We start from the raw sequence: 16546 nt of genomic DNA on the forward strand, positions 1-16546 counted from the left end.
CCGCAATATAAAAGGCTCCAGAGTTAAAATAATAATAATAATTTTAAGTTCCACTTGTTTGTCTCAATAGGCTTTTAACAGATTTGGTCTCTAAAAGAACAAATATTGCAAATAACATGGCTTGGGATATTAGAATAAGGACAAAATCTTAATATGCTTTATGGTTGCAGAATTTAGCCTTATGGGATCAATACTGTTGTTTTACTAGAATTCCTGTGTTGATGCCAGGTTTAAACAGTAGCCAAAATGCATAGAATTAAGAAAGGGAACACTTTTGGAAATATGCTCATCTGACTTTGAAAAAGTACTTTTTAGTTCTTTTCCTAAAAACATTTATTTCTCATCCTTCTCATCCTTCTTCATTTCAACATACTTGTTTATGATAGAGAATATATGCTCATACATAAGAAACTATTTAATGAACTATTGTAAAACATACCTAGATCTTCCCAAGATATATTTCTATCTACCTTTATATCTTACAAAGAGTGACTAACTAGGGATTTAAATTTGCAAAGGGAAATCTCGGTATAGAAGGTCAGGACCTTTAGGGGTTTGATAAAAGCCAATGAATCACACTTCCCTGACATGGTAATGGTTTATGGAGACTTAGTTTAATAGAGTTGAAGGGTCTCATAGTGGGGAAGGGTGAATTATAGAAAAGGATAGCCTAATGAAAATGTATAACTACCAAGAGCTGAGAACTTATTAGACTATTAACTGAGGTCATGTTTCAAATGTTGAATATTTTTGAAATGTTGTATGTTTAGTATATAATTCTGAAACAAAAACAAAATAAAGAAAAAAGTTATTTGTAAAATATAGCAGTTTTGTAGGGTATTATTTAGAATACTTTATATATTCATCACGCCGAGATCCTCAGTTATGTTCTGGCTTTCTTGGTCTATATAGTTTGGTTTCTTCAAAAGGAAATTTTGAAAATTTGAAAATCTTTGGTTCTCTAAACCTCTAAACCCTAAACCCACATCTTTCTTCTGTATGAGTGGTATCTGCTTACATTAAAAGAAGACACTTGGGGAATTCATTAATCTTGATTGTCATTTTGGCCACTATGCTGGCTTTAAAAGAGAAATTAATAATTTCATGTTTTATAAGGGATTCCGTGATACCTCTGGTTAGAGGTAACACATATTCAAATATGAGTTGCAGAAGAATGTCAGTGGACACAGACATGTCTCTATCTTCTGCTTCTGAGCAGTATGTTTTTTGGGTCAGTTCAAGATGATGGTTGCTCAGTATGGAGATCTAGGCAGACAGGAACTGAGGCAAGGCAGGTTGTGCAATAAAACAACCTTTATTCTTAACGAGGCAGAATGCAGTACTGCAGGCAACTTCTGCTGCCTACCAGCTGCCTGCAATTTGGCAGTTTGATCCTGACCGGCTTAAGGTTGACTTACTGTTTCATCCTTCCGAGGTCGATAAAAGGAGGACCCAGATTGTTGGGGATAATATGCTGACTCTGTAAACCACTTAGAGAGGGCTGTAAAGCACTATGAAGCGGTATATAAGTCTAAGTGCTATTGCTATAAATACATGTTGGTTGACCAGCATCCAAATTTTGATCCCATGACCGCGGCGATACTTTCTTCAGTGCCATTGTAATAGTTGCTAAATGAATGGTTGTAAATTGAAGATTATCTGTATATCCATCAAATACAATGAGGAAACTCAAAACATCTATTTAAAAAGTCAGCCCATTTAAGCAATAAAATAATCAGCTCCATGATGTCTTTTCACAAGCTACACCATTATGGATGTACTTTTTCTTGGCCCAAAGAAATATTTACACATTTTCTTCCTTTCTTAAAATAAATACTTTCATTCCAAAACAGAAAGGTTGCATGCGCTACTGAGAGAGAGAGAATTGGAAAATACTAACAGATTATTTCACAAACAGTAATAGTGATATCAAACAAACTTTTGAGATTTCAAAATGTGATGTGGTTGTACCAACAAATTGTTTATTCACAGCATTTGAAAGTTTAGAGACGGTTAATGTTTTGTTTTTGACACTTATTTCAAATGATCGTGGTCTTCTTTAAAATCATCTAGAGAAAACTGCTTGCAGAGTGTTAAGTATTCCACAGTAATTCTTCCACTTGATGAAACATCCAATTTCTTAATATTTGTAATTTAGGTCAGAGGAAATCAGTATATATCCCTGGGAAGTTAAAAACATCAACAGAAAGAAATAATTTATCATCTCCAGTTACATTTAAATAGTTTTCATGTTGGTTTCACTATGCGCTAATTGTACTCCTCATTGCTGACTGTATTTTGCAACATTTTATTATCATTGTTTTCTTGTGGATTTGTAACTCACAATTTTAACTTCCCTCCATTTTGCAGAGGGGACTTTAGTTATTAGGACATCTAAAATATTGTTTAAAATGTGTAGAACTAAATTTCATATATAGTATAATGTAAGATTTTGAGACATTCTGAAACAGAATGGGTTTAGGAGACAGATTAATAATTTTAAATTAAATTAATTTTAGGACACTTCATTGCTGACTTGAAGGTTGCTATTTTTCATCAAGAAAACTTTAAGCAGAAAGCCTAGCCTGAAAGAGCTAAATGAGATGTCTGACTTTGCCCTTATAGTTTAGTTTATACCTAAACTAAATTAGAGATCGTGGTTTCCTTTACAGGTGTTAAATTAGCATAGCAGTTCTGAAGTAGTTGCATTATAACTAACAGGGAATGGTTATTGACAATCTTAAATTTATCATTTGATAATTGATAAAATGGTAATATTTATATTCAAAAGGGTTTTGCTTCAGACAGCAATCTAATCATGCTACAGGTTCCTTGCTAAAAATGCCAAATCCATTCAGACCCCTATTTCAAGGGTCTCCTAATATTGATTGAACATGTACTGAAGTCATGTCAGCTCATATTGCCTCCACAGTGACAGAGACTTATGTACAATTCAGACAATCAAATTAACATGTAGAAAATGAAGGTGCTGCAAAAATGTTATGGGATGGAGAAGCACATCAGTCTAATAAACCCTCCAGCTTATAAGTATATCCATTCTTAGCTATTAACGCTCGATTTTGAGCCAATATCTGATTATTTCATTAAAAACAAAGTAGGTTGTAGTTTGTTGTTATTTGTGTTGGGGCTGAAGTTCTGAATATTCCCAAATGTATCTTCTCAATAACTTAAACTTATGAGTTTCATCAGCAAGGACACCATCACTTTACAATTAAAAATAGAGGGAAACAAAGAGGATATTCTGCAAAGAAAACTGAATTCTACCTTTTCAACTTCAGTCACAGCTTCAGAAAAAACAAGTTTGCCCATTGTGGGTAACTGTAATCCTCTCTTCAGTGCAGCTTAAGATAACAAAGAAAAAAAAGGCATTAAAAAGAAAATACACAACAAATAGGTGCAATATGATTCTTCTTAGTAACACAAGCTCTGGATAATTTGAAGTGGCATTTTGGTGGCTTTCTAGGAGCAAATAATAATGTTAATTATTATAGTGTAATTAAGACTATAACATGGAATGCCAAGCTCAAGGCAACTCTTAGAGATCAGAATCAGTCATTACCTCTCAGCCTAATGTACCTCACAGCAGCGTTCAGGCATCTGTTACTGCTGGTTCACTCAGGGGCATGCTTGATGCGCGCTACGCATGCATGCACAGTAGTAAAAAAATTGCTTCTGCACATGTGCAGAAGCAAAAAACAAGATGGTGGTCCCTATGCCACCGCAAATAGAACCAGTTTGGGGGGGGGGGGTTGGCTGGGTGAGTTACTACCTACTCGGCTGAACCGGTCTGAACTGGTAGGAACCCACCTTTGCCTCACAGAGTGATTGTGGGGAAAAGAAGAGGAGGAGCTATGTAATAGGATTGCACAAAATAAGAGTGAGATATAAATCTAACATCTGTATGTCTCCATAAGTTTCTGGAAAAAGGTTGTAGATTCTGATCATATTGACATTTATTACTTAGCTATCACACTATATTTATTATTCTCAAGACTTAATTGCATGCCATTTTGTTGCCGACATTTCTGATTGTTTTTAAACATGATTTTACTTTTTAGTTCTTATTCTTAGGAGTAACAAAGTTGATGTCTGTTTCTGTTGATGTCTGTTTCTGTTATACCTTTCTATAAGACTTAGGATCTTGGTAACCCTTGGGAAATATTTGTTAACTTAAATGATGACCCAAGAACTATAATTTCTGAAGAAAGTTTTCATAATCTTACCAGAGATTGGTGGAATTACTGTATTCTGTAAGGAGTAAGATAAGAGGTTCTTCAAACGTTGGACCTATATAATAGAAAGCTATATTTAACACTACTCCCAGAAAATTGACATACGTATATTTAGGCAAAGTCTGACCTTGATTAGTTTGCTTCATTTAAGTTCTCTTCTGATTTGACTCTATTTTTCAATTTTCTCTAGTCATGTCTCAACCAGCATTATTTTACAAATACTCAAGATTCCCAATTTTGATCTCCCACCTGATGAATTTACTTCTATAAGAGTATATACTGCCCATTGACCAGAAAATAAATCAGTCACCCCACTTAATTAATATAAAATCTCATCAAAGCCCTCTCTTCTTGTCCCTAGTCTTGTCCCTGGTAATTCCTCTTGCTCCTAGTATTTATCCAGATTCAATCTGGAAACAATGGATAATTTTCTGGCAATATGAACAATTAATCAGTGGGACAGCTTGCTTCCTGCAGTTGTGGCTGCTCCATTGCTGGAATTTTCATGAAAAGTTTGGACAACCATTTATCCTGGATAGTATAATGACTCCTTCCTAGGACAGACAGTTGGACTGGAAGGCTAGAATGGACTCCAAGACCTATGATTCCATGGCTATCTAATTATGAATTGCCGTGGAGTCAAGAGCAAATATATTGAGTTGTATTTTATTATAACATGTATACAAATAGGTATAAAAAATCTGACCATAAGAATTTATTTTTATGACTGTCCTCCTTTCTACTCTTAACCTTTATTCTACTCTGAATTTCTTTTCAATAAACTTGTGTTTAGAGTAAATTGTGTTTACTCTAAATTATATATTTAGAGTAATGAAGGGGTGAATTTCTTTTCTCTTTAAATGATCATACGTTTCTGTATACGTTTTGATTGCTTGAAAATGTTGTATAACTGCATCTGTATAGCTAAAAGCTAATAAGTCAGATTGCCTTTTCATTCACACAATCTAGGAGAAACTCTAACTTCTGTTTTTAACTGCTGGTTCAAGCTCAGAATTAAAACTCATTGCCTTGTATTTTCACAATAAGAAGTATTCTAATACATGTTTCTATTATTATTGTCATTTGTCATTTACCTGGAAAAAGCCAATGCTTGAATAAGTCAGAGACAAGTATAATCTAAAATAAAACATAGGAATACGATAATTTGGTATTTGTAAGTCTTAACATTTTAGTGTGAATTGGTACAGATGGAAGGGGGCACTCATTCTAATGCAAAAATCCAAATTAAAATGAGCTCACCAGCAAACATCTATACAAGTTTTGCTTGAACATGTCTGTTGAAGAGAAGCTACAACCTTCCTAGATAAATCACAGCTGGGAGAGTAATCAACTTCCTTTATCACAAAATGTAGGAATAATACTAGCATGGATTAGTGTCCAGTAAGATAGTATTCATGATGCTATTCATTATCTTTAGCACTAGAACTAATCTATATACCGTATTTTTCGGAGTATAAGATGCACCTTTTTCCCCTCAAAAAAGAAGTTGAAAATCTCTTATGCACTGAATACAGCATTTTGGCCTCCCAAAACCCCACACCTTCACCAAAATGCTGAAAAAAAATCAAATCTACCATGTTTCTTTTTACATTGTGTAAATGACAGCAATGACAATCCCAAGTGAGAAATTTAGAAAGTAATTATTGTTTAAATTGTAATAATGGACTGAGTTTCTTGATTACCTCTGCAGCTGCAATAAGACAATTAGCTTTTGCTCAGCTATTACTGCATTGGCTTTCAAACCTATAGACTACAAAGAGAGGAAAAAGTATTAATAGATGGACAAAATAATATTTGTGTTTATTTGGGCTAAAACTAGAGTGTTCTATTCATATATGCAAAATAGAAGTTCTTTTTTTTGTTCTTGATCTTTTATTCAACAGGGGAGAATTTTTCATGTTCTACTTTACCAACATCTCTTTTCTCCAAATTGTTTCCAGTAGGTAACTTAAGTTCTTTGTAACCTGAGATGGTGCCTGAATATCTAAAGGTAGTCATTTCTCACCATTTTCTTTTTTGTGTTTCACCCAAAGTATTGTACAGCTGGGGAACAGGCTGACCTATTTGCTGTTAATGTTATGTAAAACCTCTAGCTCTTTCTTTGAGTAGAGAGCAAAGTTAAATTATTAAAGTTTTAAAAAATGACATTTTAACCTCTCATTTGCTTAAGAGAATACTAGGTGGACCAAATATTTAAACAATTTGATTGTGAGCAATTTCATTAATTTCAATTCTTAAACAGACTACTGTCTTCTTAGCACCAATTAAAATGTGAATGCCAACAATTTTTTTAATAATAAGCATGGACCATATACCTCTTGAGGGAGTCATTTAATTCACCTACATGACAATCTCTTATATGGTTCAGTGAACCATAGCTAAGAACAACACTATCCTAACTAACAAATCAAAGACAAGCTAATAACAACAGAGAACACTCTATAGTTGCATTATCTATGACAATTATATCAAAGAGAAGCTCACACACCTATACTTTGCTTCAAAAGCAAATATTGCTTCCTTTGTAAAAGTGAGTGCTAAAGGAGGAATTCAAATAGTCAATCCTAAAATAGGGCCAGTGGATTAGTATTATTAGATTTGGCCTTTTATAATATAAAGATAGAAAAAATCCTGGATGGGATTTCTAGGAGAAGTATGGAGAACTGAAGACAGCTGAGTCAGAGATGATATTCAGCAGGTTCTGACCAGTTCTGGAAACCGGTAGTGGAAATTTTAAGTAGTTCGGAGAAGCGGTAAATACCACCTCTGACTGCCCCCCCCATCTATTCTTTGCTTCTCGAGTCCCAGCGGATTGGGAGGGAATGGGGATTTTGTAGTAACCTTCCCCTGGAATGGGGAGGGAATAGAGATTTCACAGTATCCTTCCCTTGCCATGTCCACCAAGCCACGCCCACCAAACCATGCCACACCTACCATGCCACGCCCACAGAACCTGTAGTAAAAAAATTGAATCCCACCAATCAGCTGAGTGATATCAGTGCCAACAAATCTGATTGACAAATACCAAGGCAGTGGTAAGCCTGGACATGGAGAAAACATTTTAAAACAAGGAAAAATACTAAAAACAAGCATAAAAACAGAAAGTCAGAAATGAGAAAAATGGATGGGAACCAAGAAAACAAGCGGTTTAATCACTTTTGCACATTACATCAAATTATTACATAGATGTGATTTTCATGGGCTGGCTCTTGATCATCTCTATAATAAGTGGCAGGGAAGAAGTTAGTTTTATTCAACCAATTACTTTTATATATTATAATATTCTATAATTACTTACTACATTCACAGCAAAGATGGGTTTATTCATTGAGTTTGACAGAAGAGCAGATACTACTACAAAACAAGGAATCTCTATAGTGAAACTGTTATTTTTCAGTCTTAAAACTGGAGCTGCAGTCACCATCAATTTCATTCTCACTGGGTGTGATTTGGCATAATGCTGCCTAACCTGCACAAATAAATAATTATTTTATAATAATTATATACATAATTATTTGGCCTCAAATCTACATTGCTACATATCTTTACTTTAAAACAACATGTGTATGTGATTAATCCCATGCAAGTATACTTGGACATGTAATCCCACTATCCAGTGAGATTTATGTTCTGATAAATTTGTTTAGAATTGTTAAGTATGGTTATTTCAAAGATGGAATTAGCAATATGAAGAGTAATAAAATTCTTAGGTTTTTACATATTACTTACACATTATGTGCATGTTGTCATTCAGAATTTACAAAATTTCTATGCCTCATATCTACTCCTGCCATACTAGGGTGAGAGCAACTACTTTTGTAGAGTAGCTACAAAATTAGAAAAACAAAGAATCAGATCTTATATTGGTTCGTATGGGTTGAGATTCTGATCCTAATGGAGCTGGATTAATATTTTTCCTTCATTGTTCAGTCAAATCATTAATTTCCATGGAAGAGGAAATGGACAAATATCAACATGACTTTCCTGCTGTCACATGTCCTTTGATCCTTTTCTTGAATGCATGCTGAAAGAGACAATCTGTCCTAAAATCACATTTTGTCAAAAGTAAATGCTGAAAACTTTTGGAAACCAATCAATACTTATCATTCATGTATATAAACCCATAATTGTTTAGATTTTTTAAAATAGTTCATGCTTACTTGAGGAATGACTTTGCTTAAGGTATCTGTGGTTAAATTAAAGTATGAAGAATGCTGCAAAACGAAAGAAATATATGAGTCTCCTACTCATCTTTTAAATGAAACACTACTTAAATCCCTTCCCTTGATTACCATCATGGAGTGTTGTATGCATAGGAGCAGAAATTTTTATGTTTCTTTCCACATATTTATTTTTCAAATTTATATCCTACCTTTCTTTTGGAACCTTAAGAAGGTCTACATAGTGCTTTCCACTTCCCGCCCCAATAATTCTGTGAAATAGGCTAGGTCAAGAAAGAGGGTCTTAAGACATCCAGCTAGCAGTGAGAATGATGCTTCTTTGTTGAAATGGAATGAGTGATTGGATGGATGAGAAAGGTGAAAACTTGAGTTTGTATTGTGTTGTGTTGCCCCTTTATAAAAGGCATATTGAATCTAGGGAGACCAAATGTACAAAAATTAGGATGAGATTACTGCTTGTTAGTCATCTATTAACTTGGTTTGACATTAAAGTTATTCGGCATGGTGTTAACAAACATAACAGGGAGTTGGAATATAGATTATTGCTTTCCTCTTTGCTGCTGTTCATAGTCCTTCAAGTACTCAAGAAAGGGGCTGCAAAAATCCAAATGACTGCTGTATAGCAAAAAAAACCTTAGTTGCTAAAAATTGACTCTGACATGATGGTACATAATCAAACAATTATCCAACAATGAAGATCTTCAAGTTTGAAAAAAACACCAAGATTTCTTTCTAGAAATAAACATATGAATATGAACAATATGAACACAAGTTTAAATGACAGATATTTGCAGCCTTTATAATATCCATATCAGTTGCTTTGCTTGAGTTAGTGGTTACTTTGACCCCATATATGATCACATGCATTTTTTTCAAGATCACTTAGGACTTTTCAAAAGTTTAGGCTCATTCACAAAATATGTAATACTACTAATAATGCTGTTGATACTATTGACAATTACCTCTTCAGAAAAAGTTATCTTTGACACTCTAATAGTGTAATAAGTTGAAGTAATAGAGTTTAGCAAAGATTCAGAAATTCCACCGAAGAGCATATAGTTGTTCTTTTCTGGAAAAGTGAAGGGAGCAGCCGCAAAGGAAGATTCGGTGCGATTACTTGAAAAATACACAGAAACCTGAAAAAGATATTTATAGAACAAATTTTTACTTATAGAACGAAACAGGTACTCCACGGCCTCTTAATGGCGTGTTAGTCTTATTGATTTCAATGTGCTTAATTTAAAAGTGTACCTCCTTCTCTGAGAAAATGTCCGGGACTGCTCATGCATTTCTTTACCATTCCAGCTACAGATTTCCCACAAGTGAATGAGGTGATTTTGATTGAAAAATGCAACTCCAAAAATCTAATTCCATTTATGCAGCTACATATTTTTATAATGAACTCACAGGGACCAAAAGGATGGTTGTTTAAAAAGTCCATTGCTCCTTAGAGGTAAAGGTTTCCCTTGCCCATATGTGCTAATTGTTTCCTGCCTCTAGGGGGCAGTGCTTATCTCCATTTCAAAGCTGCAAAGCTAGCGCTGTCCGAAGACCACTCCGTGGTCATATGGCTGGCATGACTAAACACCAAAGGAACACAGAACACTATAACCTTCCCACCAAAGTGGTCCCTATTTTTCTACTTGCATTTTTACATGTTTTTGAACTGCTAGGTTGGCAAAAGCTGGGACAAGTAACAGGAGCTCACTCCGTTACGCGGCGCTAGGGATTCAAACGGCTGAACTGCCGATCTATCTGATCAACAAACCCAGCATCTTAGCCAGTGAGCCACCGCATCCCTCCATTGCCCCTTATTGGCCTCCATTTCTGATATTTGAAAGAAATGTTCCCATTCACTTCATTGTATGTTTTCAACTTTATCTCAGACAGCTTTGGATCAGAAGTGTAGCACAGAGTACAAGGTGATCCACAATATTTTGTCAGCATCTAGGACAGGGTCAAAACCTACAGCAGTAATTTAATTTAGAAATTATATATTTTAAAATTTCTTTATACTTTATGCATCAAGTATTACATGTATTATTGGTGGAAAATCGCTTATGTAGTTTCTGCTGAAAAAAATGACCCTTAAGATATTTTGGTATAACCTTAGAGCAGGTGTGTCAAACTCGATTTCATTGAGGGTGGCATCAAGTTGTGTTTGACCTTGGGCTCTGGGTGGGGCATGGCCAGAGAGGGCATGCCCAGCTTGGGGTCACTCATCAAGGCTCCATTTTTGGCTGTGACGGTCTCCTGGAGCAGCTTTCCTGGGCTCTGGTTTTGCTGGTAGAAGGCTCCAGGAGGCCATCGTGGCTGAAAACAGAGCCTGGGCAGACTGCGCGTGGCCTTCCCGAGCTCTGTTTTCACTGGCAGAGGGTTACAGGAGGCCATCGCAGCTGAAAAAGGAGCCCCAGGAGGGCTGCGAGCCATTTTTGGAGGGCTGAGCTCCCAAAAATGTAAGGCTGAGCTCCATTTTTGCTGGCAGAGCCACTGCAGGTCAATCATTTGCTGTTTATAGGGTGGACCTGAAACAAAGACATTATTTTCTTTGTTTCTTTTCTAATATTTGTACAGTATTATTTTTATCTTGTTCAAAATTTTCAATCAAAATATAAGAAAGACAATATTTGCAAGTGCTGAATGAACAGTTACAATATCTTGTTTGGCTCTGAGTTTTGATTTATTTTACTTTTGACTTTCAGCTTTTTCAAATTTTCTATTCCTATTCTATGCTTTCCCTATAATTACCATTATGCCTCAGGCATAGCTGGGAGTCATGGAGTTTGTAATTACACAGACTAAAATGGTCTAGGAAGGCAGATTTAAGTCCAATTTTAGCTGTGTTTAGTTTTTGCTATTAGTTCGTGTCCCTTCCCAATGAAGGAGGTACTTGTATTTATGAAAAAAATCTAAGAATTAAATAAGTAAGCTAAAATAAAATAAATATAAATGAAATGAATGAATGAAATGCAAGAATCAAAATGTTTATCTACATTTCCTAGAAATGGACGAACATTGAATCAGAGAACCTGACAGTTTTTTCAATTTAATAATAACATACAATTATATTTATAAGTTTAATAAATTTATAAAACAAAGAAACAATGCTTTAGGTTTTTGAAGATCTCTGGATGATCCTTAACACAAAAATATCCTATTAAACTACAATTTCAAACAGTATAACAACCAATAGAATTACCTTAAAATCCAGATCAATATGGGATTTTAAGACTTCGGGAGGTGTAATAAGTGAATACTTTACTTGGATGAGGGGATTAATCTGGAATATACCTGTAATGTTATTGAAAAAGGGACATTGAGATCTCTCAAACTCTCTCTTCCTCAAGATCTCATATACTCAAGATTTCAGATCCCCACCCCCTTTCCACACATCCTGTAAGGTAGGGTAGGGCTATAAACCAATGACCATCTCAATGTCATCAGGAAACCTCACAAACAACATGTCAGCATTCCAAGTATCATGCAGAATTAAATCAGAGTCCAAAGCAAAACGATCCTTAAAGTTCCAATTTAATAAGTCAGACATCTTAGCACATCTGTGGAATCCCAAATCTGAACTTCCTGGGATTCCATCCAGTTGAAAGTTCATGATCTTATCCCAAAACCCATAAATCCATCACATGGTCCAATCTTCTTTGCCCACGCTGGCATCTCCACCCAGCTGCTTCCGGTCAGGTGCAGAGGTGCGGAGACAAAAGATGACCTTGGGCTTTTAGAAAAGAACGACAACAACACATTCCACAATTCTACTCCTTTCTATTCCCCCTTCCCAACTACTACACTAATGAAACAGCATAATGAAATAATAGAGAGTGTAGCAGGCCAAAGATCCTAAAAGGGATATAACTGCAGGCCTGACACAGCAGGAATTTCAAGAATTTTCCTTTCTAAATCCAACAACCTTGCCATTAATCTTACCGATGACTAGCTAATCAAGCAAAGTGTTTTGATATAACTAGTACACAAAACTTGAAGCAGACCAAAATGTTAGGACCATGACAAGCGACTAATCGTTTCTGCTCGTGAGCAATGCCTATTGCCTATTAGGCACAGATAATATTGAAATTAACAGATCTCCTGATAAGACTTGAACTTTAGTTTCAGAGGGGATAAAAAAGTTTTATTCTTTGTTTATCCTTCCTAGTCCATGTCCTGAATATGAGCAGATTGACCACAGCTATAAGAAACTGCCACAAAATAGTTTGATAAAAGATGCAAGATATTTGAAAGAGATTACAATTCTCTGGCCTGTATTTGCTACTATTCTTGGTTTGTTAGCTATGCCATGGTAGAAAACAGTGTGCCATTTATCCAGCCTACTTTCTGTATTACTGTATTACTTTCTGTAATAACCTAATCAAAATGCAGCTCCCCCTAGAAGGAACAGCAACATTCTAAATACATAAATAAAACAATCAATAGTATAAATGAAATAAATCAAACCAAACACTCCCATTTAAGAAAAAAATCTCCATGCTACATCTGAGTGTAACACGATACTGTACTTTCACTGCAACAAACCAGAGGTGGGTTCCTACCGGTTCGGACCGGTTCAGCTGAGTAGGTAGTAACTCAGCCGGCCATGCCACCCCCAGAACCGGAACCCACCCCTGCAACAAACCAAATTTGAATTCTGCATTTGGGGTTTCTTTACTCTAAAGTGAAATGGTGATAGGATTTCCCTATAGTGGGAGTACTGGATGCTATAACAGCAATTTGAAAACTAGAGAAATGTAACAAGAAAGAGGGTGAGCAAAGGAACCCTCATGTCATGCAATAGGAAGAAATAGACCCTCTTTTTTGTATTGAAATAAATTGCCAGTAATATTACAGAGATCTTCAGTCAATAGCTGCCTTTCCAAAAGTTGTTTTCATGAGGTCTTTCATGTACAAATCAAGAAAAGGTAAAATAGAAATATGAAATTGTTTTTGGAAAGGAAGCCTTCAACTGACAGAAACATATATCCTGTTTCCCTGAAAATAAGACCTCCCCGGACAATAAACCCAATTGGGCTTTTGAGCGCATGTGCTAAAATAAGCCCTTCCCTGAAAATATTACAACACAGCAGCAGCCATGAGGTGACCATGCTCACTGCCTCCTGCACCTCAAAAATAACAAGACCTCCCCGAAAATAAGGCCAAGTACTTATTTTGGGGGGTCAAAAGAAAATAAGACCCTGTCTTATTTTGGGGCAAACACGGTAATTTAAAAAACCCCACTGTGTGTATGGATGACAAATATAATTCCACTTGTAAAAAACTGTAATTTTATATTGAGCACAGAAAGCTGGGCTGTTTTAAGCACACTTCTCTTAACGCAATATCAGTGTAAGTATCACATAAATAGTATTTATCAAAACAAAAAGGATCAGAATACCTTTCATTTTCAACTTCACAATTCTTAGATTTTAAAGATTTTGCATATTGCTCAAATGTTGTTAGTTTACAGTACAGTAAGTCCATCAGCAAAATATAGATAGTTTGTCACAGACTCACCTTTTAGTCCTTTAAGTACTTCAGTTTCCTTTTGGATTCTTAATATAACATTTAGGCAGAGCTGTGAAAAAATATATATATACATACATAAGATTTTTGCTTTTTGTCAAGCGTAGGAAAGAGTCGACTAAGAAAAAGAACATATTGTTCTTTGTAGGCAAATTTATAACCCACTCAAATTTCCCAAACTTACTTGGCTTTCCAATCTTGTATGTATAACCTTTTCCAAATGTTGAACAAAAGCGTTATAAAACCACCTGGAGATTTAAAAAAAAAACAGCATGTATGTTAATTCCTTCATAATTAAATTTTAGATAGAAATACGCAGACATCTGCAACAGTTGAATGCTCATTGAAAGTTAACTGCTATGAAGCTTAATTAATTAATTAAAATAATGCCTCATGGCATGCTACTTTTGGGAGAAGTTTTAAAATGATTGGATTCTCCATTTGGTTTCCACATATGAAACACAATGTGGAAAACTGAGCTATTTATCTGAAGAAGACTGGAATGTTATAAATCCCATTTAATTTGTTGGGGCATAGTTCACAACAGACAGACTTAGGACTGTGTGTAAATAACTGGATGTTTCTAATACATGGAAGCCTTTAATGTACACAATTTTTTAATCTACACATTACAGGTACATATATCTATATATTCATTAGGGTGACCTGAGTGAAACTTATCAGACTTTGATGTTTATCAGGCTTTGTATATAACAGACCAAATTCTGCTACTATTTAAGCTATCTACATAATTTGCAACCTCATACAAACAACAAAATTCCGACAACAATGCACTGTTCAATATATTAAAAATTCATTAAAAACAGATCCCCATTACTGTAGTTCCTTATAATTAAATATCATTAAATAATATATTTCTTGAATTTACCTTCCTTCACTATTAAGCTGGACTTCAATTTTACCAGTGCTCACTTGGCAGTTTTGAATAGACACCAGCAAATCTCCTATATTATTTAGTGCCACAATCATATCTGTTGTAATAGACAGTCCTAAAATGGATATTTCAACTTCTCCCTGATAGTCACTACACAGGGAAAAATAAAAAGACATAGCAAGAGTTAAACTCAATATTTCATTTGGTTTAAAAAGTATATTTATTTTTCAGTTTTTTTTTAATTTCCAATTTAAATACTACCTGGATGAAAGCATCTAATCAAATGCATAGCTTTAATTATTTTCAGTTATCAGGTGACAGAATAAATAGCCTTAAATTTACAAAATTGCACTTACATCAACCAGTTGTTGAAGGTCCAGTGTGTAGTAACTGTCACAGAAATATTTTTAAGTAATAGTCTAATACCATTTTCAGGTATCAGGATCACAGAAGAATTATATACTGAAATAGACATGATTTGAATCCTATAAAGAGAGAAGCTTGACATATCATATTGCAAGATGAAATGAAGCTTAATCTATGTAATGTAAAGAAGGACATGTTAACTCAGAATAAAGTTCTTTGACATGGCTTATGAAACTAAAAGAATAACTGTAAAATAAAATATGCATTTATAGAAAAAAATAATAAACAGCAGTAGTTATACTGAAATAAATGAATATATTTTATACCAAGAAACTGGTATATTGTCACAAAATTCAGAAATTAAAATTAAGATAACACATAAATGGCACAAATAGTCAAACTACCTTGATACTGTGTAGTCAACTGTGCCAAAAAAGTATTTCTCAGTGCCAATCTCATCTCGAAATATTCTTGCCTTTAGTTCTTGTTCAAGGAGCTTCATTCCAATTTCTTTTGCTAAAGGAAATACATAATCTTCAGATCCATCATCTGCCAATTTATTTATTATTTACTTGGATTCATAAGCCACCCAACCCAATATTCTTGTGAGCATGTTTGAAGATGGAAAATTAGGGGCAGATTTGTTAGTAATTATTCTAATTCTTCATATTCTGCTTCTTACATACCTTGAAATATTGTCAAGAAAGAAGGTTATTTTGTCAACTGCATGGAAAGGGAAGAGAATTTAATGAGTACTTAAAATTGGAAATGAAGTTCTTACTTCATAAGGAAGATCTTACTTCTATCAATAAATGGAAATGCTTATTGTATTTCATTTTCAGACAGTTAGGAATGGACTTGTGTAGGTATGCAATTTAATTTCTACTTTATAGATATGAGATTCCTTAAGCATGTTTACTAACAGCATTTTAGGCAGATGTATGCTGCAGGCTCAAATTACTCAAGTTCTCTGAGATGACCATTGCAATTGCTATGATGCTTTGAGGAAATCCATAGTATTATATAAAAGGTTTGAAGTATATTGAAATATAGTTGCAAAATAAAATAAATCAATTTACCATAATTCAATCCCCTTTGTGTAATTCTTATTCTGACTTCAGGGTTAGCCTCAAGTTGAAAAAGAAATAAACTTAAAAGAATGAAAACCCACCAGAATCTCATCTTCCTTATTCACCTTTTGTTGAGTATTACCTGTTAAAATATATTGGAAGCTTAGTTATTTCATAATCCTAATCCTAATTTCATGTTTGTTAAAAGTAAAATTTAAGGCACAATTAGCCAAT

The 16546-nt window shown here is 34.6% G+C and overlaps 1 protein-coding gene across 1 annotated transcript; it reads right to left on the reverse strand.

Moving 5' to 3' along the window:
* Positions 1–5952: 5952 nt before the first annotated feature.
* Positions 5953–15744, reverse strand: LOC116511252 (BPI fold-containing family C protein-like). Its single transcript, XM_032221121.1, has 9 exons — positions 15647–15744; positions 14871–15026; positions 14166–14229; positions 13973–14033; positions 11655–11746; positions 9418–9591; positions 8435–8488; positions 7573–7743; positions 5953–6024 (listed from the first exon to the last, which is right to left on the reverse strand). The coding sequence occupies exons 1-9, from the start codon at positions 15742–15744 to the stop codon at positions 5953–5955; spliced, it is 942 nt and encodes a 313-aa protein (XP_032077012.1).
* Positions 15745–16546: the final 802 nt, after the last annotated feature.

Source organism: Thamnophis elegans, chromosome 7, assembly GCF_009769535.1.
Source record: "Thamnophis elegans isolate rThaEle1 chromosome 7, rThaEle1.pri, whole genome shotgun sequence".
Lineage (NCBI taxonomy): Eukaryota > Metazoa > Chordata > Lepidosauria > Squamata > Colubridae > Thamnophis > Thamnophis elegans.